This window comes from Oncorhynchus keta, chromosome 4 (assembly GCF_023373465.1).
Source record: "Oncorhynchus keta strain PuntledgeMale-10-30-2019 chromosome 4, Oket_V2, whole genome shotgun sequence".
Taxonomy (NCBI): domain Eukaryota; kingdom Metazoa; phylum Chordata; class Actinopteri; order Salmoniformes; family Salmonidae; genus Oncorhynchus; species Oncorhynchus keta.
Window position 1 is genome coordinate 46,129,419 of NC_068424.1, and position 23,923 is coordinate 46,153,341.

Sequence of the window (23,923 nt, forward strand, 5' to 3'; positions counted from 1 at the left end):
ACTGTACAGCATTTTTCTGCGATAATAAGTCAGCAATGTGTCGGTTGGGTTTGCCACTACCAGTTTCAATTAGTCCTTTTGAAAATGAATGTGCCCGGCGAGATTCCAGCTCTCTACAAAAATATGTTTTGAACTCTGGGTAGTGTAGTTTGTCAAATTTTCGTGACGATGAGGTGCTGTGAATTAATTACAAGTTTTTGCATGGGAAAGAAACACACAAAAAGACAGACACATCATTCGTTAAAAAAAAATATATATATAGTATTATAATCCAGAATGCGCCTACGTTATTCAGACAGACGCATGCGCACTTATGAAAATCCACGTGATTTCTTCAGAAAGTTGTTATGACGGAAAAGACAACTAGAAACTGGAGTTTCATTTAGTAATACAAACTAAGAGAAACGCAGTGAAAATGGCGTTGGAAATGTTCAGGAAAGAAGAGACTCTTGCAATGAGAAAGAAACTGATTGGGTATGTAACTGTGTTTGACTTGGAAGAAACTCAAGCTGGCAGCAACAACGCTTGGCCCTCGTATGAAATTATGCACTGACATATAAAATGGTTTAAATTATGTCTCTTCTAGGCAGTCTTGCAGACTCTTCTATTCAGACGATCCCGTGAAGATAGTCAGAGCCAGAGGACAGTATTTGTATGACGAAAATGGCAAGCGGTACTTGGACTGTATCAGCAACGTTCAGCACGGTAAGACACACATCTAGAGCTCGCCAACTTGTAGTACAACAAATCGGAAATGATATACCTCAGGATCGTTCAGCCATTCCTATGTGCAAAATTAATGGGAAATGAATAGTTTTGGAATAAAGTTAAACGCCGAAAATAAAGTCTGAGGTTAACACCGCATCATAACCTGGTAATGACCACCTGACTACAATTTATTACCTATACTCTTAGAAAAATAGGTTCCTAAAGGGTTCTTCGGCTGTACTCTTCTTGGTTCTAGGGAGAAGGCTTGTTAGTTCCACGTATAACCCTTTTGGGCTCCATGTAGAACCGTGGAAAGGGCCCTACTTACCTGAAACAAAAAAGGTTATCCTATGGGGACAGCCGAATAACCCTTTTAGGTTCTAGATAGCACCTTTGTTTCTAAGTTTACTGTAAAAAGTATTGCAGAGGATAAAGTAGGATATTGAAAACATTGTTCATTACATTTCTACTTGTTTCCATAGTCACCAATTAAAGTTAATCTGCAACATATTCTTACATTTTAAAATCAATCAAGCAATGGCAAAAACAAATCTATTATCACAATTTTTTTGCACATCTGCATACCGTAATTGTTTCATAATTCACCCACAGACATTAATTACATGCATAGAAAGACTGGGACACGGACTATATAAAGGCCCATTGTTTTATTTGATTAGTGATTCATACGAGTGGTGCGATGGGGTAGGTTGTCATCAAGGAACTCTGAGCACAGAAGGCGATCTTCCAGAGTCGTGCGATGGGTCAGATCTGCAGTGAAGAGAATCTGTGCATCACAACTTTATACATTTGAGATTTTAAGAGACAACTAGAAAAGGACAAAAGTTATGTCTGTCATATCATTCCTGCAACAAACATTGTTAGAAATGGGTGCAATTGGCAAATCTAGCTACATGTTGAACTTCCATCCTATCAGGCCAGGGGCACAATGTATGAATTTATGGTTGGATCAGAATTGCCATTGTTCTCATTGTTAGAAATGGGTGTACAGTGCATTCGGAAAGTATTCAGACCCTTTGACTTTTTCCAAGTTTTGTTACATTACAGCCTTATTCTAAAATTGATTAAATAAAAATTTTCCTCATCAATCTACACACAAATACCCCAAAATCACAAAGTGAAAACAGGTTACTAGAATGTTTTGCAAATTTATTGCAAGTAAAAAACAGAAATACCTTATTTACATGAGTATTCAGACCCTTTGCTATGAGACTCAACATTGAGCTCAGATGCATCCTGTTTCCAGTGATCATCCTTGATGTTTCTACAACTTTATTGGGAGTCCACCTGTGGTAAATTCAATTGATTGGACATGATTTGGAAAGGCACACACCTGTTTATACAAGGTCCCACAGTTGACAGTGTATATGTCAGAGCAAAAACCAAGCCATGGGGTCAAAGGAATTGTATGTAGAACTCAAGATCTGGGGAAGGGTACCAAAATAATTCTACAGCATTGAAGGTTCCCAAGAACACAGTGGCCTCCATCATTCTTATATGGAAGAAGTTTGGAACCACCAAGACTCTTCCTATAGCTGGCCACCCGGCCAAACAGAGCAATCGGGGGAAAAGGGCCTTGGTCAGGGAGGTGACCAAGAACCCAATGGTCACTCTGACAGAGCTCCAGAGTTCCTCTGTGGAGATGGGAGAGCCTTCCAGAAGGACAACCATCTCTGCAGCACTCTACCAATCAGGCCTTTATGGGACTGGGAGACTAGTCAGAATCGAGGGAAAGATGAACGGAGCAAAGTACAAAGAGATTCTTGATGATAACCTGCTATAAAGCGCTCAGGACCTCAGACTGGGGCAAAGGTTCAACTTCCAACAGGACAATGACCCTGAGCACACAGCCCAGACAATGCAGAAGTGGCTTCAGAGCAAGTCTCTGAATGTCCTCGAGTTGCCCAACCAGAGCCCGAACTTGAACCCAATAGAACATCTCTGGAGAGACCTGAAAATAGCTGTGCAGCAACACTCCCCATCCAACCTGACAGAGCATGAGCGGATCTGCAGAGAAAAATGGGAGAAACTCCACAAATACAGGTGTGCCAAGCTTGTAGTGATTACAGCGAGGCTGTAATCACTGCCTTTACTGAGTAAAGGGTCTGAATACTTATGTAAATCTGCTATTAAATCTGCTGTTTTTTAAATTTTAATCAAATGAAGAAAATAATAATAATCTAAAAACCAGTGTTTGCTTTGTCATTATGGGGTATTGTGTGTAGATTGAGGGAGGGGAAAAAATGGTTTAATCCATTTTAGAATAAGGCTGTAAGGTAAAAAAAAATGTGGAACAAGTCAAAGTGTCTGAATACTTTCCGAATGCACTGTAATGTTGTTTGAGTGAGCGAGGAGAATGAGCAAGAGAGAAATGTGAGAAACTATACATGACTCAGCAAGGGAGGTAGGTGTCTGTTGATCAGGACACAGGTTTTGCAACTGAAAAAAAGGGGGAGTTAAAATTGTATTTTATTTGCTTTACAAACACATGTTATTAGAAGCAGTGCTATTTCAATTGGATTTACTTACACTACACTCTAGGAAAAAAAAGGTTCCAAAAGGGTTCTTCGGCTTTCCAAAGGGTTCTTCTGCTGTCCCCATAGGAGAACTCTGTTTGTTTCCAGGTAGAACCATTTTGCGTTTCAGGTATAACCAGTTTGCGTTCCATGTAGAACCCTCTGAGGAAAGTGTTCTACATGGAATCCAACATAGTTCTATCTGGAACCAAAGGGTTCTACCTGGAACCAAAAAGTGTTCTTCAAAAGGTTTTCCTATAGGGACAGCCGATTAACCGTTTTAGGTTCTAGATACCACCTATTTTTTCAAAAGTGTAAGATTAGGCAATCATGGGAAGCTGAATAGCATGTCTCTTGGGTAATCCAGTCTTAGTGAGACCTAATCCAGAGTAAAAAAGTATCAAACAGAAGACAAAATATATCAAACAAAAGACAAAATAACATCTAGCACACAACTTACTGTCAATGACTATGGGTTTAAGGAGGGGTGGTTCTGCTCTCTCCTTTCACTGGGATGTGGCAGAATAGGTCACTAGTAACTGTTGTAGACCCCATACATTAAGTCATTGACATGTTTCAGGAGCTGTAAAGACAAAGACGAATCATGATTAACCATTGCCTAAGCTCTTAACTAAGTTAGACTTAGCCTAGCAAGTACATCGACCATGTTCTTCAGCAATCTGGCAGTGAGGCAGATGGAGAGAGAGATAGACAACAAAACATAGGCTAATTACATTTCTTAGTCAGCAGGCTGGGTAACTTCAGTACTCCTTCCCTTTGTTCACTCCTCCATCCTTCCAAGCTAGAAGATTCCTGCAAAAAAAATAAAGAATTGAAAAGGCAGTTGAGAGGTGTAACATTAGAATGAGTGTAGAGGGGGAGCAGGGATAGGCAAAATGAATTGTATTGTCAAATACAAAATACACAAAAATAGAAGGATCTCTGATGAATGGGCTCCCGAGTGACCCTGGTTCAAGCATGAGGCTGTATCATAACCGGCCGTGATCGGGAGTCCATTAGGGTGGTGCACAATTGGCTCAGCGTCGTCTGGTTTATGGGAGGGTTTGGCCGGGGTAGGTAAAATAAGAATTTGTTCTTTAACTGAATTGCTTAGTTAAATAAAGGTTAAATAAAAATGAATCAAGAAAATCTTCACAACCATATTGGGGGTACACATTTAAAGAATTAAACTACCTTACTGTCCCACACAATCAATGTTTCCTATATGTGTATTCATGCACCATCTCTCTCACACACACTATATATACTGTACTCTATATCATCTACTGCATCTTTATGTAATACATGTATCACTTGCCACTTTAACTATGCCACTTTGTTTACATACTCATCTCATATGTATATACTGCACTCAATACCATCTACTGTATCTTGCCTATGCCGCTCTGTACCATCACTTACTCATATCTTTATCCCCTTACACTTGTGTCTATAAGGTAGTAGTTTTGGAATTGTTAGCTAGATTACTTGTTGGTTATTACTGCATTGTCGGAACTAGAAGCAGAAGCATTTCGCTACACTCGCATTAACATCTGCTAACCATGTGTATGTGACAAATACAATTTGATTTGACACACAGTACCATCTCTCTCTCTCCCTCTCTCACACACACAGTCACACAGCTAGCATGACAAAATGTTGATATGACGACAATCTTTTGTATACGTGATTGTGATAACAATCATCATCTCTCATACACACACACACACATTGCTAGCATGACAACTTTGACATGACAATGTTTTCTAAAGTTATTGTGATCATCTTTCTCACTCACACACATGCGCAGAGAATACACACACACACACATTTGCTATTATTAACTGAACAGATATTCAAATGTCAATCTGTTTGCAAGCTAGCTACAACAAACACCTACAACAGGTAAAAATGAAGACTTACCATATCCATGAAGGATTAGTCAGAGAGCTAATGTTAGCTAGTTAAAATTAGCCCTGCTGAGTTAGTTAGCAAGCTAGCTAATTATTCCTTGACGTTTTTCTCCCCAACAAAATGCCCCTTTACCTACAAAAGTTAAAACAATAACGCAGGAGAACAGGGACTACCACTTAGCAGTAAAATCTTTTAGAAGTTTTTTGTGTACATTTTTAGAAACTGTTGTTGTTGACTGATGTGCAAGCAGGCTGCCTGCACGCAGAGATCTATTACTGCGCGCGAGGCACAGATTCCCATCCAACTTTTAACTGGAACTGATATGCCTACCTCCTTATTTAGCTACTGAAATGAAATGTTAAATTACTGCACGCATTATGTGAATTGCTTAAAGCCTTTAAGGAAAAATATAATAGCCATATTTTCAGGGTCAAATTCAGGTGCAATAATTTTAGACTAATTAGTTGTGGAAATAATTGCGATTAAAAGTAGGGTTTTATAAGTCCTGGTGGATTGTAGTATGCTTTTGAAATAAAAGACAGGCCTAGGTTTTATTTCTTAAATAAATAGTCATAATAGAACTTCCAAATAGAATTCAGAGAACAGAAGAAAAATGTGCAGCACAATAAACAGTACAATACACAGCAAGCTACCAGATATCATTAATTAAACAACCATTATTTCACAGTACTGCCATTTTACTGCATTTTAACAGCAGTGCATTTTTGTATGGGTATCCTGTATTATTGTGCATGTTTATCGCCTAGATCAAATATTGTGCATATACACTTTTCAATTGGGTGAACTGTAACTACGAAAAACACTGCCATAGCCTGTAGTAAAAACCAAAAGCATGTATAGATTCTCTAAATTAGAGACCATCTCGAATGTTTGCTTTAATGACCCACCAACTTTCATGACTTGGGGGTGAAATAGATCACATTTCTTAGTTTTTTTTGTCAAATTGGCATTTCAACACCTGCCAAATAAAAACCTTAAATGGCCCTGCTCCTGAAAAAGTTAATCGGGCCGGATAAGCTGAATTGGACTCGCCCGGGTAGCAATATCCGGTGCCCAGAGTAATATTATTCTGCCCGGTCTGAATCATGCAAATCCTGCTGAAGAAGAACATTACTCTAACAGTAATAATTGTAATGCTTCTAGTGTCTTATATATATTTTTATTTATTTTTTATTTAAATTTACCTTTATTTAACCAGGCAAGTCAGTTAAGAACATATTCTTATTTTCAATGACGGCCTGGGAACAGTGGGTTAACTGCCTGTTCAGGGGCAGAACGACAGATTTGTACCTTGTCAGCTCGGGGGTTTGAACTCGCAACCTTCCGGTTACTAGTCCAACGCTCTAACCACTAGGCTACGCTGCCATGGGTGCATGGCCCACAAACACTATGCCCATGTTTATATAGATTGATGTCTTTTCATTGAGTAGCATATTGATAACTGGTCAGTATTTCAATCAGATTTCAACCAAAAACCAGATCTCAACCAACATAAGACTTATTTTTTTTGTTCATACGTCAAAAATACATCTTAATCTGGTTGTGATCTGGTTATAAGACATTCCGACAAGATTTCAACTAGTAAAAGCCGTCTTTATCACGTTGTATGCCCTCTGGGTAAATGCTTCAAAATTCACCAAAAGTGACCTGATAAAGATGATCTAATAGAACAAAACGTTTAAGATTTCCTAAGCCTGTATTTACCACAGACCTTATTTTCGGCATTTATCCAACAACTCCATACTTTTTCCCCATAGGCTTTGTTCAACAAACCATGGCGGAGTTAGTGCCTACAAAAAGATGCCGTTACTGTTGCTCTCTATTGGTGACATTATTTTAATGCATCCGATTTGGTGAGTAATATTTTGTGAGGGCAAAGGTCACAGTCCAAAGCCCTTTGAACATTACAGTAGTACCACAATATAATCAACATGACAGTACCTCCTAGTGGTAATTGTATGTAACGAAACGTTGGGAACGTTGGATTGTTGTTGCACCTACAGTGGGTCACTGTCATCCCAGCATCACACAAGCAGCCACAACGCAGATGGAGCTTCTGAATGCCAATTCGCGCTTCCTTCACGACAATATAGTTCAGTATGCCGACCGCCTCGCTGCCACTCTGCCCGACAAGCTGCGTGTCTTCTATTTTGTCAACTCAGGGTAAGACACCATGTCCTACAACCTACGACTTCCTCCTGAAACACAGCCCCAATGACATCCACGTAAGATAGAATAATGTAATATGCATGTCTCCCAACAGCTCAGAGGCCAATGATCTGGCACTACGCTTGGCCCACCAGTACACCCAACATGAAGATGTCATTGTGCTTGACCAGTAAGGTTTCTCACATCACACAAAAACTACTACTAATCAGTGGATTTCTTCTCTAAAATGTACTTCTTCCTCTTTTCCCCCCTCTTCCTCCATACTAGTGCATATCATGGGCACCTGACTTCGCTCATCGATATCAGTCCATACAAGTTCCAGAAGCTGACAGGACAGAAAGAGTGGGTTCACGTGGTGTGTAAGAGGATAGATATAGCATGCCTCTATTTTTTTGGCGTGTGCTACAAAAAGCTAAAATTGTAATTTTCCTGTTTAATCCTTACAGGCACCCATACCAGACATCTATAGAGGTATATTCAGAGAGGACCATCCCAACCCAGCCCAGGCATATGCAGATACCGTGAAGGATGTGATAGACAAGGTGCACCAAAAAGGTCGCAAGGTACAGTAAATACAATAGGTTTTGCATGGAGAAGGAAAGTTCGAAAATAGTCTCAATTTGGACACCGAGCGGGGTGTAATGCTGATTAGTGTAGTAACAGTGTAATAACAATGTTCAGTATTGTACTAATTCTATGGATCTAATAACTCAAAACTGACTTGTAACCTACAGGTTTCTGCATTTTTTTCTGAGTCATTGCCCAGTGTTGGAGGCCAAATCCTCTTGCCCAAAGGATACTCAACTAAAGTAGCAGAGTAGGTACTGCCTCTGAGCATAAAATATTAGTGCACTATTATACTGTACCATTTTCTCATCGGTGAAGAAAAGGACGAAGAGCCAAATCGTCATAATGATAGTAAAAGTTATTGCTTTTATCTTTGACATGTGACAGTGAGTGTTGGTATCTCTCTGTCTCGACAGATACGTGCACTCTGCAGGGGGAGTGTTTGTGGCAGACGAGGTGCAAACAGGTTTTGGGCGTGTGGGGAGCCATTTCTGGGCCTTCCAGCTGCAGGGTGATGATTTTAGCCCTGACATAGTGACAATGGGCAAGCCGATGGGCAACGGACATCCCCTGTCATGTGTAGCAACCACAGCGGAGATCGCTGGGGCCTTCACAGCCAACGGAGTGGAGTACTTCAATACAGTGAGAAACTGGTGGCTGTTACAACCTATATTCTGCCTATTAAATCATGTTAACTGTGCACAAACGTTCATATTAGGAGTCTCATCCCTAATCATGGTTTGTGGTTCTCCTGTGACTGTGCAGTTTGGCGGTAACCCAGTGTCGTGTGCCATCGGCCTGGCTGTCCTGGACGTGATTGAGAAGGAGGACCTGAGGGGGAACTCCTCAAGAGTAGGAGGACACCTATTGGACCGGTTGAGACAGCTACAGACCAAACATCCAATCATTGGAGACGTCCGGTAGGGTGCCTACGACGTGGATTATGTGAAGGGAATGTCTCTATAATAACTACTCACATATGACCTTGCCGTCAACCTCATACTCTCTAGTCTACAGCATGATCCATTCGGAGATACTGTCTGAAGACAGTATACAATAACTGGCTTTGTGTTTACTCTTGGCAGTGGAGTGGGGCTGTTTGTGGGCTTGGAGATGGTCACCGACAAAGAACAGAGGACCCCAGCTACAGACGCAGCAGCGCAAGTTGTCAGAAGGTATGGGGTCAGACTGGTCATTCACTGCTGTGAGGCCTTGTGAAGCAACAACTATACAATCATATCAAAGTGTGTCAGTGTTTGCTGCAGTCACAATTCGTTGAAGAGTTAACACTATTCTTATTTTGGTATAAATCTTTGCATTATTTTTTAGAAGAGAACCTTTAAGCAGAAATATCCTTTGGTCTCGTCTCCCATTCCAGACTGAAAGAGGAGTATATCTGTGTCAGTACAGACGGCCCCTGGGAGAACATTGTCAAGTTTAAACCTCCCATGTGCTTCAGTATGGAGGACGCAGACTTGGTGGCAGACAAGATACACCACATTCTCACAGGTGACTGGAACACTTACCCTATAGCCCTGACTTACTACAATACATTTACACAGTTCTATAGTATACATTTATTATACTTAAAGTAAAGGTTCACCCATTTTGAATATTATATTGTTTTTGTGCATCTGTGACGGATGTTCTATCGATTCCCTGGGTCATTTCATGTTTATCTGAGTTATGGGCATTCAAGTAGGCAGAAATCCATCCTGTATGACGTAACACTGTGATAGACTCTCACTGGAAGTTCATAGGAATACGACTTTTGGATCGCGAAAACATCTATCATACAAGTGTCAAGTGAGCCATTGATTATATTTTTGCCATATTCCTACCTCGAGAAATATGTAATTTAACAGAGCCTAGCAAATGTTCCTATTTGTCTGCCTCTTTAGTCCAGGGTGCATTGCATAGTGCCGTTGCCAGAGATATTATAGAAAGGAGATAGGAATCCAATGAATGAAAGAACGTATAACACCCAACCCAACAGACTGTCGCCCAATTGCGTTCCCGTTGTCATGCTGTATCACGCGGATACTAAGATAATCATCACGTAATCCCTTCTCAAAGTCAGTATATATGTCGAGAAACGTGTCTATTTTCCTAGAAAGTACGTACTGTCACGATTCCAAAGCTATACAATATTAGATAATTAACTTTCTATCTCAAACTCCCATTCACTCCTTGAAGGAAAGCGCCCCATGTCCCGTGCGGCTTATTGACATATGTAACAGTATAATTTTAAACCCGTCCCCTCGCCCATACCCGGGCGCGAACCAGGGACCTTCTGCACACAACGACAACAGTCACCCTCGAAGCATCGTTACCCATCGCTCCACAAAAGCCACGGCCCTTGTAGAGCAAGGGGAACTACTACTTCAAGGTCTCAGAGCAAGTGACGTAACCGATTGAAACGCTATTTAGCGCACACCGCTAACTAAGCTAGCCGTTTCACATCCGTTACACTCACCCCCCTTTTGACCTTCCTCCTTTTTCCGCAGCAACCAGCAATCCGGGTCAACAGCATCAATGTAACAGTATAATTTTAAACCGTCCCCTCGCCCATACCTGGGCGCGAACCAAGGACCTTCTGCACACAACGACAACAGTCACCCTCGAAGCATCGTTACCCATCGCTCCACAAAAGCCAAGGTCTCAGAGCAAGTGACGTAACCGATTGAAACGCTATTTAGCGCACACCGCTAACTAAGCTAGCCGTTTCACATCCGTTACACATAGCATGGGCAACGTTTTCTATCTGATCAAAAGTATTTTGCCGTTGCAAATGTTAGACTCCACTCTGTTTTTTTATTTCACCTTTAACTATGCAAGTCAGTTAACGACGCTGGGCCAATTGTGCGCCGCCCTATGGGACTCCCAATCATGGCAGATTGTGATACAGCCTGGAATCGAACCTGGGTCTGTAGTGACACCTCTAGTTTGAGATGCAGTGCCTCAGACCGCTGCGCCACTGTGAAGCACAACAATCTGCAGGTTGAACATGAAATTGTAGACTCCTAAATTGATAGTGCAGTTTAGTCGATTTTACAGCGAACTAGCTACTTTACATGCTGATATTGTCTTTGGTACTGTGGGTAGCTACGTTTGCTATGTAGCTAGCTAGCCAGCTAGCCCATAGAAAGCATTGCATTGTGGATTTTGTAGTCGACTGGAGCTGCAAAAGATTTCCACAACGATTTTCCATGTTGCTGCCAACCTTATTATAACGCCAAAATGAAACATAGGTTCACAAAAAACATTGTTCTCACATAGTGATATTTAACACTGTAAATTAAAAGAATGAGTGATTTTGGGTGGATTTTTCCTTTAAGGAAACAAGAATACCCAGTCTTTTTAACCCAACTTAGACTCTACCACTGCAGTGTTTGCTGAACTGAAGGTTCAGGGAGCCTGCACCGACCCAATTCGTATATCTGCCGACTTCTGAACTGGACCAATGGCAATTACACAAGTCTTAACACATCCATACTACACACCACCTAAGCAGGTGTGTAGGGACCTGTTGACAATTCTACTTTTCCTTTTCAGACATGGAGCGCAGTCATCAATAACTGGACAGTGGAGATTTAAGGTTTGTACAAACCTGTAGAAAGATTTAATTGCATCAGACAGTAAGAATTGGTCACAATCAGGAGTCAGAGGTAGTGTGATGTACTCCTCCAGGAGATTTCACTAACCGTTAAAAGTGCATTTCTCAGACATTGGATTTCATAGGGCAGAGCATTGAGGCCCGTATCAACGAATGTCAGAGTAGAAGTGCTTATCTAGGCGCAATAGTTAAGGGCGCTGTACTGCAGCGCCAGCTGTGCCACCAGAGACTCTGGGTTCGCACCCAGGCTCTGTCGTCACCGGCTGCGACCGGGAGGTCCATGGGGCGACGCACAATTGGCCTAGCGTCGTCCGGTTTAGGGAGGGTTTGGCCGGTAGGGATATCCTTGTCTCATCGCGCACCAGCAACTCCCTGTGGCAGGCCGGGCACAAGGCACGCTAACCAAGGTTGCCAGGTGCACGGTGTTTCCTCCGACACATTGGTGCGGCTGGCTTCCGGGTTGGACGCGCGCTGTGTTAAGAAGCAGTGCGGCCTGGTTGGGTTGTGTATATGAGGACGCATGACTTTCAATCTTCGTCTCTCCCGAGCCCGTACTGGAGTTGTAGCGATGAGACAAGATAGTAGCTACTAACAATTGGATACCACGAAATTGGGGAGAAAAAGGAGTAAAACATTTTTTTTAAAGAACAAAAACAAAAAGGCTACACTGATCCAATATTGGCATTTTGTGGATACGGTCCTAGAACTTGCATCTTTCGCTTTACAGACGAACTGGAGTCATCTTGGAGGAAGACAAGGGAAGGAATGCAGAAGTATTCAACACAACCAATCTCACAGATCCATACCACAATTAAGGATATATATTTTTTTTTAAATCATTAAGATTACACTACGAGATCTAACAACACACAAATGGTTTGTGACAATTCATGAAGTGGAATTAGTGACTGCTTTTGATTCTGCATGAGGGATAATAGAAACGGTGACATATGCAACAGAAAGGCAATACATTTGTACTATAACACAATGTACATATGAATTTTTATCCTCCTCGCATTTATACTGCCCTGTGGAAATACAGTGCATTCGGAAAGTATTCAGACCCTTTGACTTTTTCCACATTTTGTTACGTAACAGCCTTATTTTACAATGGATGAAATCCTCAATCTACATACAATATCCCATTTGGATATTTTAAAGAAAATTAAAACCAGAAATACTTTTACATAAGTATTCATACCCTTTGCTATGTGACTCGAAATTGAGCTCATGTGCATCCTGTTTCCATGAATAAACCTTGATGTTTCTACCACTTGGAGTCCACCTGTGGTAAATTAAAATGATTGGGGCCATGATTTGGAAATGCACACACACACCTGTCTATATGAGGTCCCACAGTTGACAGTGCATGTCAGCAAAAACCAAGCCCTGAGGTCAAAGGTGTTGTCTGTAGAGCTCCGAGACAGGATTGTGTCGAGGCACAGATCTACGGAAGAGATTTCTGCAGCATTGAAGTTCCCCAAGAACACAGTGGCCTCCATCATTTTAAAATGGAAGAAGTTTGGAACCACCAAGACTCTTCCTAGAGCTAACCTCATGGAGGTGACCAAGAACCCATTAGTCACTCTGAAAGAGCACCATCCCTACGTTGAAGGTGGTGGCAGCATCATGCTGTGGGGATGTTTTTCAGCGGTAGGGATTGGAAAACTAGTCAGGAACGAGGGAAAGATGAATGGTGCAAAGTACAGAGAGATATTTGAGAGATAGTACAGAGAGATATTTGATGTCCTGAGCGCTCTGGCGCAGGTTCTCAGACTTGGGCGAAGGTTAACCTTTCAACAGGACAACAACCCTAAGCACACAGCCAAGACAACACAGGAGTGGCTTCGGGACAAGTCTCTGAATGTCCTTGAGTAGCCCGGACTTAAACCCATTCAAGCATCCCAGGAAATAGCTGTGCATCGGTGCTCCCCATCTAACCTGACAGAGCTTGAGAGGATCTGCAGAGAAGAATGGGAGAATCTCTAAATACAGGTGTGCCAAGCTTGTCGCGTCATACCCAAGAATTAATTTCTGTATTTTTATACATTTACAAAAATGTATAAAAACCTGCTTTTGCTTTGTCATTATGGGATATTGTGTTTATATTGAGGGATATTTTATTTTTTATTTTAACATTTTTGAATAAGGCTGTAAATTAACAAAATGTGGAAAAGTCTAGGGGTCTGAATACTTTCCGAATGCAATCCATTACATTGCAACTAAGTTTTCCCATAGGGGATTTCCGAAATACTTCAAATAAGGTGTTTTGTGTAGGCTTACCCTGGCGTGATGTTTTGAAAACTGTAAATCTCTCTAGGACAAGGTGACTTATCAGTATATTCGCCTGAATTTACCACCCCAAAATTAAATCCTAATTTGCTGCTAATGTATCCATCATAAAGAACTGCAAATGCAAAGTTAATCTGCAAAATATTCTTAAATTTAAAATGGATCAAGCAACGGCAAAAACAAATCTAAAGCACAAGTTTTTGCACATCTGCATACAGTAATTGTTTTATAATTCACCCACAGACTACATGCATAGAAAGACAGGGACACAGAATATATAAAGGCAATGAATGATTAATAAGAGTGTTATGGGGTACTGGAGATTCTCACGGCCCTCTTCAAGAGTCATGCGATGGGTCAGATCTGCAGTGAAGAGAATCGGCGCATTACAACTTTATACATTTGAGATTTTAAAAGACAACTAGAAAAAGTCATTCCTGAAGAAACTTTGTGGACTCAGCTGGCTAAAAGTATTTCCAAAGTACTAGTTGAAGAATTTTCACCATGGCGGTCAGGGGCATATTTAAGGGCTTTCCAGAGGTGCTGCAACACACCAACCTCCTGATTTATTTTCTGGCTTTTCATGAAACTTACTTAAGCATACAAATAAAATAAATTGATTGGCATAATGTGGGCATGCAGGACATGACAGAACTGTAAACACAGTAGCGGTGCATGGGTAAAATCAATGGGGAAGCCATATTACAACCTATGTGTTGTGATAAATTGTTTGCTCTGTAACCTAGTCGTTCATATGCCTTGACACCGTGATATAGGCCTAAGGCCGAGACAATAAGAAGAAACATTGACAAAATAAATTCAACCACATGTTGTTTCACTACAAAGCCAGAGAGCAACATCCTTCCGGTAAAGTCCACAAAACACATTGCATGTAACAAACAGTTACATGACCTACAGCATGGTCAAGCAACTTTTAAAAAAAAAGTGTCCTACATTTTCGGACTACTAAACTATTGATTTAGAACCATGGGAGAGTTACCCCAAGTCACAAAGAAAACAGGAGCTGCATCCAGTATTCCAGCACCATTTCAACATCTAAATCACCTATGCTTAGTCTAATACAGTGACTAAAAGAAACCAAAAACAATTTAGTCCAATCAACGTAAGCAAAATGTGGTTGTCCATGGTTCTGATTTCTGTGTGTATGTGCGTATTTGCATGCTTGCAAATAGAAATAAATAAAAAAACATTGATTCAACCTACTTAGAGAAACGCCAATGCCATCCTCCTCTTTCATGTTGCCTAAACAGTCTATGACTCTGTCGTACAGTACACGCTTTTAGTTTTTTTGAATCCTAGGTTACCTGGTTAAAATACTTGCTTGCTAGCTTAACTTCCTTTCATAGGCAATGATACACCAGGCCAGCATTCAATGCTACGGGCTGCAACAATGTCATACTCTTTCTGACCAGACAGCATCAGATAGATGTTCTACACATACTGAGACAGAGGGGCACTGTTTCGTTCGCTCGGATGCTTTCGCCGGTGAGATACAGTCAGCCTCTTGCGAATTAAAAGGACATTTATGAAACACTGAGAGACGAAAGATACATTATTTTGGATGTTTGTTTCCCGGTAGATTTTTGGGGGAAGCCTCCATGATTACACTCAATCTTCCCAAGACATCTGAAACCCTACCTCTTTAAACAGTATCTTAAATAAACCTCCTCACCTCGGACCCCTCCTCCCCCAATATATATTTTTTTAAACAACTGAACCAGCACTTGCACTTCACCCCTCCCTCCTCTAGCTCTGACTCAACTGCTAGCTACTTTGATAAACATTTGACTTTTTATGTCTGATGTGGTTGTCCCACCTAGCTATCTTAGGATGAATGCACTAAGTCAATCTAGATAAGAGTCTGTTAACTAAAATGTAAATGTAACACACAGTAAAATATCTTTAACAGTCAGAATCTACTAAAAGTGGCAGCAATGGTATGTTTGCTCCTCTGTCCCTTCATATTGAAGTGGAACATTAATTAATTGGTCATCAATCTGAAACATTCTAAGAAAGGGGATATCAAAATTAAATAGTTAGATAAATGTTTAACTAATCTCTAAATGGTAAAGTTTTGTTTAATCCTAATACATGTTATATTCAAACTTTTTATAAAAACACACTGCTCCATAATCCTGAGGACATTGTCCCGTACAGAGGTTCCCCCACATTGAAGACAGCTTGGCAGTCTTAAAAATAGAAAGCTAAATGCTACCATTAAAGTATGTGTAAACAGGCAATAAAGAGACAAAAATAGTATATCATATCATTACTGCAACAAACATTGTTAGAAATGGGTGTAATTGGAAAATATCTTCCACTTCTCTGTAACTGTGCACATGTGTGAGTTTGAGTGAACAACAGAGAATGAGCAAGAGAGAAATGGGGGAAACTTTACATGACTCACCAATTAGGACGAGAGTTTTGCGAGAAAATAGGAATTGGTTTACTTTACTAACTTCTATTTGAAGCAGGGCTATTTCAATTGGATTTCCTTACACTACACTAATGCACCCATACGATAACCATTTTTGGTTTGAGGTAGAACTATTTTGAGTTCCATGTAGAACCCTCTGTGTAAAGGGTTTTAAATGGAACCTAGAACCAAAAAAGATTATTCAAAGGGTTTTCCTATGGGAACAGCCGATTAACCATTTTAGGTTCTAGATACCACTTTTTTTTTAAGCATGTACGATCAGGCAATCATGGGAAGCTGAATAGCATCTCTTGGGGAATCCAGTCTGTGAGACGTGATGCATATGGGGAAAAAAGTATCAAACAGAAGAGAAAATAACATTTTGGCAACAACTTACTGTCAATGACTATAGATTTAAGGAAGGGTGCTTCTGCTCTCTCCTTTCACTGGGATGTGCCAAAATAGGTCACTGGTAACTGAGTGGGTGCCGAAGCACTGCTGTAGAGGCCATGCATCAGGTCATTGACATGTTTCAGGAACTGTAAAGACAGATGAATCATGAGTCACCATTACCTAAGCTCTTCACTAAGTTAGCCTAGCAAGTACATTGACTATATTGCCCCTCAGCAACCTGGCAGTGAGGCAGACAGATGAAGAAATATAGATAGACAGAAATCAAAACAGGCTATTTACATTTCTTAGTCAGCAGGCTAGATAAATTCTGTACTCCTCCCTTTGTTTCCTCCATCCAAGCTAGAAGATTCCTGCAAAAAAAAAAGGAGAAAGAATTGAAAAGGGCAGTTGAGGTGTGTAACGTTAGAATGTTGAGGGGGAGCAGGGATAGGCAAAATGTATCCTATTGTCAAATACAAAAGATCTCTGATTAATCAATAAAAATCTTCACATCCAGTGTGGGGAGGTACACATTTCAAGAATTTTCCAGTAGGCTACCTTACTGTCTCACACACAATCAATGTATGTGTATTCATGTACAATCTCTCTCTCACACACTCACAGCTAGCATGACAATGTTGACATATTTTCTATAGATTATCATCACAATCATCTCTCTCTCTCCCTCTCACACTGAACACACACACATAGCTAGCATGACTACGTTGACATGAATGTTTTCTAAAGTGATTGTGATCTCTCTCACACACCTGCAGAGAATATACACACACACCGCTTTACAATCATTAACTCAGATATTCAAATGTTATCTAGCTAGCTTCAACAGGTAGAAATTCAAATGTACCATGTCCATAGTGGATTAGCCAGAGAGCTAGCATTAGCCAGCTGAATTAGTTAGTTAGCTAGCTAATGTTACCTTGACTTTAGTCTCCCCAACAAACTGCCGCTTTACTTACAAAAGTAAAACAAGAATTCAGGAGAACAGGGACTACCACTTTTAGAAGTTGTGTACATTTTGAAAAACTGTTGCTGTTGACCAATGTGCTCGAGCAAGCAGGCTGCACGCAAGAGATCTTTTTTTTATAGCTAGAACTAATATGGTTACCTCCATATTTTGCTACAGAAATGAAAATTAAATGACTGCACGGATTCTGTTAATTGCTTAAAAGATAAGGGAAAATATAATAGTAATATTTTCAGGGTCAAATTCAGGTGCAATACATTTTGACAAATTACGTATGGAAATAAATGCGATAAAAGTAAGGTTTTGAAAACCCTAGTGGATTGAAGCATGAAATAAATGAAATATTGAAATAAGACATGCTTGTGTTATTTCTTAAATAAATAGTTAGTCATAAAACATCCAAACAGAATTCAGTGGAACAGAAGAAAATGTGCAGCACAATAAACAGTGCAATTAGCTAATACAAATGAAAAATTACCATTAGAAGCCAACACATACAGCAAGCTACCAGATTAATTAATTAAACAACCATTATTCCATGGTACTGCATTTTAGTATGGGTATCATGTATGTTTATTGCCTAGAACAAATATTATGGAAGTGAATATACACTTCAATTTGGTGGACTGTAACTACGAAAAACACTGCCATAGCCTGTATTAAAACCAAAAGCATTTATAGCATCAGAGATTCTCTAAAATTAGGGATCATCTCTGATAGCTATAGGATAGCAGAAACTATCACCAATTTGAACTTTTAATGACCAAGCAAATGAAATAAAATCACTTTCCCCCCCTTGGTGTTTCAACACCTGACGAATAAAATCCTCAAATGGCCTTTCTCCTGAAAAAGTTAATCGGGCTGGATAAATTTAAGTGGACTCGGGTACCATTACCCGGAGCCGAGAGTAATATGATTCTGCCAGCCTGCATGTACAGTTGAAGTTGGAAGTTTACATACACTTTGGTTGGAGTCATTAAAACTCATTTTTCAACCACTCCACAAATTTCTTGTTAACAAACTATAGTTTTGGCAAGTCGGTTAGGACATCCACTTTGTGCATGACACAAGTCATTTTACCAACAATTGTTTACATTATTTCACTCACAATTCCAGTGGGTCAGAAGTGTACATACTAAATTGATTGTGCCTTTAAACAGCTTCCAGAAAATGGTGTCATGGCTTTAGAAGCTTCTGATAGGCTAATTGACATAATTTGAGTCAATTGGAGGTGTACCTGTGCATGTATTTCAAGGCCTACCTTCAAACTCAGTGCCTCTTTGCTTGACATCATGGGAAAATCAGCCCAGACCTAAGATTTTTTTTTTGTAGACCTCCACAAGTCTAGTTCATCCTTGGGTGCAATTTCCAAACGCCTGAAGGTACCCATGTTCGTCTGTACAAACAATAGTACGCAAGTGTAAACACCATGGGACCACGCAGCAGTCATACTGCCCAGGAAGGAGATGCGTTCTGTCTCCTATAGATGAACGTACTTTGGTGTGAAAAGTGCAAATTAATCACAGAGTAGCAGCAAAGGATTGGTGAAGATTCTGGAGGAAACGGGTACAAAAGATCTCCACAGTAAAATGAGTCCTACATCAACATAACCTGAAAGGCCGCTCAGCAAAGAAGAAGCCACTGCTCTAAAACCGCCATAAAAAAAGACAGACTATGGTTTGCAACTGCACATGGGGACAAAGATCGTACCTTTTGGAGAAATGTCCTCTGGTCTGATGAAACAGGAAGGCTTGCAAGCCGAAGAAAACCATCCCAACCATGAAGCACAGGGGTGGCAGCATCATGTTGTGGGGGTGCTTTGCTGCAGGAGGGCCTGGTGCACTTCAAAATAGATGGCATAATGTGGGAGGAAATTGTGTGGATATATTGAAGCAACAGCTCAAGACATCAGTCAGGAAGTTAAAGCTTGGTCACAAATGGGTCTTCCAAATGGACAATGAACCCAAGCATAGTTCCAAAGTTGTGGCAAAATGGCTTATGGACAACAAAGTCAAGGTATTGGAGTGGCCATCACAAAGCCCTGACCACAATCCTATAGAAAATTTGTGGGCAGAACTGAAAAAGCATGTGCGAGCAAGGAGGCCTACAAACAAATCAGGAGGAATGGGCCAAAATTCACCCAACTTATTGTGGGAAGCTTGTGTAAGGGTTTGATCCAAGTTTTTATTTTATTTTAAATAAAGGCAATGCTACCAAATACTAATTGAGTGTATGTAAACTTCTGACCCACTGGGAATGTGATAAAAGAAATAAAAGCTGAAAATAATTCTCACTACTATTATTCTGACATTTCACATTCTTAAAATAAAGTGGTGATCCTAACTGCCCTAAAACAGGGAAATTTTACTAGGATTAAATGTCAGGAATTGTGAAAAACTGAGTTTAAATGTATTTGGCTAAGGTGTATGTAAACTTCCGACTTCAACTGTAGGTAGGGGTAAAGTGACAATGCAAAAATAAACAGCGAGTAGCAGTAGTGTACAAAAAAAAATAGTCTGTAGCCATTTGCTTAATTGTTCTGCAGTTTTATGGCTTGGGGGTAGAAGTTGTTAACCCTCTTAAGGATCCACCCTTTTCAATTTCTGACTAAAATAACATATATCCAAATCTAACTGCCTGTAGCTTAGGGATTGAAGCAAGGATATGCATATTCTTGATACTATTTGAAAGGAAATACTTTGAAGTTTGTGTAAATGTGAAATGAATGTGGGAGAATATAACACTTTAGATCTGGTAAAAGAAAATACCATCTTTGAAATGCAAGAGAAATGCCATAATGTATTATTCCAGCCCAGGTGCAATTTAGATTTTGGCCACTAGGTGGCAGCAGTGTATGTGCAAAGTTTTAGATTACCCAAATGTGCCTAATTGGTTTATTAATAACTTTAGGTTCATAACTGTGCACTCTCCTCAAACAATAGCATGATATTCATTCACTGTAATATAGCTACTGTAAATTGGACAGTGCAGTTAGATTAACAAGAATTTAAGATTTCTGCCAAGATCAGATATGTCTATGTCCTGGGAAATGTTGATACTTACAACCTCATGCTAAGACGTGGCTCTCAGGTACCGATTGCCATGCGGTAGCAGAAAGAACAGGCTATGATTTGGGTGGCTGGAGTTTGACAATTTTATGGGCCTTCCTTTATACTACGCGGTGTCAGTGGTCCTGGATGACAGGAAGCTTGGCCCCAGTGATGTACTGGGCCATACGCACTACCCTCTGTAGCATCTTCCAGTCGGATGCTGAGCAGTTGCCATACCAGGCGGTGATACAACCGGTCAGGATGCTCTCGATGGTGCAGCTGTGCCCTCTTCACGACTTGTGTTGGTGTGTTTGGACCATGATAGTTTGCTGGTGATGTGGACACCAAGTAACTTGAAGCTCACGACCCACGTCGATGTGAATGGGGGTATGTTCGGTCCTCCTTTTTCTGTAGTCCACGATCAGCTCCTTTGTCTTTCTCATGTTGAGGGAGAGGTTGTTGTCCTGGCACCACACTGCCAGGTCTCTGACCTTCTTGTAGGCTCTCATCCTTGTCAGTGATCAGGCTTACCACCATTGTGTCATCAGCAAAATTAATGATGGTGTTGGAGTCATGCTTGGCCACGCAGTAGTGGGTGAACAGGGAGTACAGGTATAAAGCACCACCCCTGAGGGACCACCGTATTGAGGATCAGCGAGGCGGATGTGTTACCTACCCACACAACCTGGAGACAGCCCATCAGGCAGTCCAGGATCCAGTTGCAGGGGGAGGTGTTTAGTCCCAGGGTCCTTAGCTTAGTGATGAGCATGAACAGCATTCTCACATAGGTGTTCCTTTTGTCCCAGTGGGAAAGGGCAGTTTGGAGTGAAAGAGATTTTGTCTTCTGTGGATCTGTAGGGGCAGTATGCGAATTGGAGTGGATCTAGGGTTTCCGGGATGATGGTGTGGATGTGAGCCATGACCAGCCTTTCAAAGCACTTCTTGGGTACAGACGTGAATTCTACGGGGCGGTAGTCATTTAGGAAGGTTATCTTGGCGTTCTTGGGCACAGAGACGATGGTGGTATGGTTGAAAATTTATTACATACTTGGTCAGGGAGATTGAAAATGTCAGTGAAGACACTTGCCAGTTGGTCCACGCATGCTCTGGTTACCTGTTCTGGTAATACGTCTGGCCCCATGGACTTGTCAATGTTGACCTGTAAAGATCTTACATCAGCTATGGTGTGGTCACAGTCATCTGGAACTGCTGGGGTTCTCATGCACGCTTCAGTGTTGCTTGCCTCAAAACGAGCATAAAATTAATTAGCCCATCTGGTAGGCTCACGTCACTGTGCAGCTCGTGCATGGCTTGATAAATATGTTGTATTCAAATAATATTTTGAGAGAGCAAAGCACACAGTTCAAAGCCCTTTGAACATTAGTAATACAACATAATCGACATAGTACCTCCTGGTGGTAAGTGTATGTAATGAAACTTTGACAACGTTGGATTGTTGTTGCACCTAGAGTGGGTCACTGTCATCCCAGCATCACACAAGCAGCCACAACGCAGATGGAGCTTCTGAATGTCAATATCATTCAGTGTGCCGCCGACCTCGCTGCCACTCTGCCCGACAAGCTGTTTTCTATTTTGTCAACTCAGGGTAAGACAACATGCCCTACAACCTATGACTTCCTCCTGAAGCACAGCCCCAATGACATTCGCTTAAGATAAGAATAATGTAATGTCTCCAACAGTTCAGAGGCCAATGATATAGCACTACACTTGCCCACCAGTACACCAAACATGAAGACATTGCGCTTGACCAGTAAGGTTTCTCACATCACACAAAAACTACTGTTCCGCTTCCTTTTCACATGCATGTCTCAGTAGATGTCTCTAAATATATATATTTTTTGCTGCGTTGTCACCCAGTGCTGGAGGCCCAAACTCTTGCCCAAGGGGTACTCAACTAAAGTAGCAGAGTAGGTACTGCCTCTGAGCATACAATATTAGTGCACTATTAGACTTTTACCATTTTCTTATCGGTGAAGAAAAGGATAAAGAGCCAGAACCTCATTTGAGTGAAGATTGAGGCCATTGTGATCGTAAAAGCTATTGCTTTTATCGTTGACATGCGACAGTGAGTGTTGGTATTTCTCTGATATGGGCCCTCTGCAGGCGGAGTGTTTGTGGCAGACGAGGTGCAAACATGTTTTGGTTGTGTGGGGAGCCATTTCTGGGTCTTCCAGCTGCAGGGTGTTGTTTTCAGATGAGTAGTCAGACTGGTCATTCACTGCTGCGAGGCCTTGTGAAGCAACTATACAATCATATCAAAGTGTGTCAGTGTTTGCTGCAGTCACGATTCAGTGAATAGTTAACACTATTCTTATTTTGGTATAAATCTTTGCATTATTTTTTTTAGAAGAGAACCTTTAAGCAGAAATATCCTTTGGTCTCGTGTCCCTTTCCAGACTGAAAGAGGAGTATATCTGTGTCAGTACAGACGGCCCCTGGGAGAACATTGTCAAGTTTAAACCTCCCATGTGCTTAAGTATGGAAGACACAGACTTGGTGGCAGACAGGATACACCACATTCTCACAGGTGACTGGAACACTTACCCTATAGCCCTGACTTACTACAATACATTTACAGTTGTATAGTATACGTTTATTATACTTGAGACAGAATACCCAGTCTCAACAAAACATTTAAACCCAAGTCGACTTGGCCTCCAGAACTTAAATTTCAGAGAGCTTACACTGACCTGATTCCTTATATCTGCAGACACAGAAGTGTTGGGGGACCATTTCTGAACCAGGCCAATGGCACTTACACAACAGTCTTGAAGGATCCATACTACACACCACCTAAGCAGGTGTGTAGGGACCTGTTAACAATTCTACTTTTCCTTTTCAGACATGGAGCGCAGTCATCAAAAACTGGACAGTGGAGATTTCTAAGGTTTGTACAAACCTGTAGAAAGATTTAATTGCATCAGACAGTAAGAATTGGTCACAATCAGGAGTCAGAGGTAGTGTGATGTACTCCAGGAGATTTCACTAACCGTTAAAAAGTGCATTTCTCAGACATTGGATTTCATAGGGCAGAGCACCGGGGCCCGTATCTACAAATCATCTCAAAGTAGAAGTGCTCATCTTGGATCTGTCCATAGAAATGGTATTTATGATCTAAAAAGGCTAAACTTATCCTATATCAGCATTCCTACTTTGAGGTTCTTTGTGGATATGGTCCCAGAACTTGGGTATTTTGCTTTTCATACAAACTGC

At 40.9% G+C, this 23,923-nt stretch overlaps 1 protein-coding gene and 1 long non-coding RNA gene across 7 annotated transcripts; one reads left to right on the forward strand and one right to left on the reverse strand.

Moving 5' to 3' along the window:
- Nucleotides 1-201: 201 nt before the first annotated feature.
- On the forward strand, nt 202-23,430 carry phykpl (5-phosphohydroxy-L-lysine phospho-lyase). 5 transcript variants are annotated; one of them, XM_035762389.2, is made up of 13 exons: nt 208-474; nt 587-705; nt 7,184-7,343; nt 7,444-7,518; nt 7,617-7,704; nt 7,796-7,912; nt 8,084-8,166; nt 8,333-8,558; nt 8,682-8,836; nt 9,002-9,091; nt 9,295-9,425; nt 11,472-11,514; nt 12,260-15,047. In XM_035762389.2, exons 1-12 carry the CDS (start codon nt 416-418, stop codon nt 11,492-11,494), a joined length of 1,326 nt encoding a protein of 441 aa, XP_035618282.1. In that variant the 5' UTR covers nt 208-415; the 3' UTR covers nt 11,495-11,514; nt 12,260-15,047. The 5 variants fall into 5 exon arrangements, with proteins under 5 accessions (XP_052363516.1, XP_035618282.1, XP_052363519.1 ...); XM_052507557.1 differs by lacking the exons at nt 11,472-11,514; nt 12,260-15,047 and adding exons at nt 6,938-7,033; nt 10,424-11,431 and having other exon boundaries at nt 455-474; XM_052507559.1 differs by lacking the exons at nt 11,472-11,514; nt 12,260-15,047 and adding an exon at nt 10,424-11,431 and having other exon boundaries at nt 370-474.
- Nucleotides 718-22,139, reverse strand: LOC118375834 (uncharacterized). 2 transcript variants are annotated; one of them, XR_004823903.2, is made up of 5 exons: nt 16,955-22,139; nt 16,659-16,800; nt 3,980-4,058; nt 3,706-3,828; nt 718-1,479 (listed from the first exon to the last, which is right to left on the reverse strand). It is a non-coding gene; the product is annotated as an uncharacterized LOC118375834 (long non-coding RNA). The 2 variants fall into 2 exon arrangements; XR_004823902.2 differs by lacking the exons at nt 16,659-16,800; nt 16,955-22,139 and adding an exon at nt 5,169-6,926.
- Nucleotides 23,431-23,923: the final 493 nt, after the last annotated feature.

Bases quoted from the DNA above. Each gene is read 5' to 3' on its own strand.
- phykpl (XM_052507559.1), top strand. From the start codon at position 416: ATGGCGTTGGAAATGTTCAGGAAAGAAGAGACTCTTGCAATGAGAAAG. The intron at 7,344-7,443 runs GTAAGACACCAT...GTCTCCCAACAG, and splicing joins TTCTATTTTGTCAACTCAGG to CTCAGAGGCCAATGATCTGG. The intron at 7,705-7,795 runs GTGTGTAAGAGG...TAATCCTTACAG, and splicing joins AGAAAGAGTGGGTTCACGTG to GCACCCATACCAGACATCTA.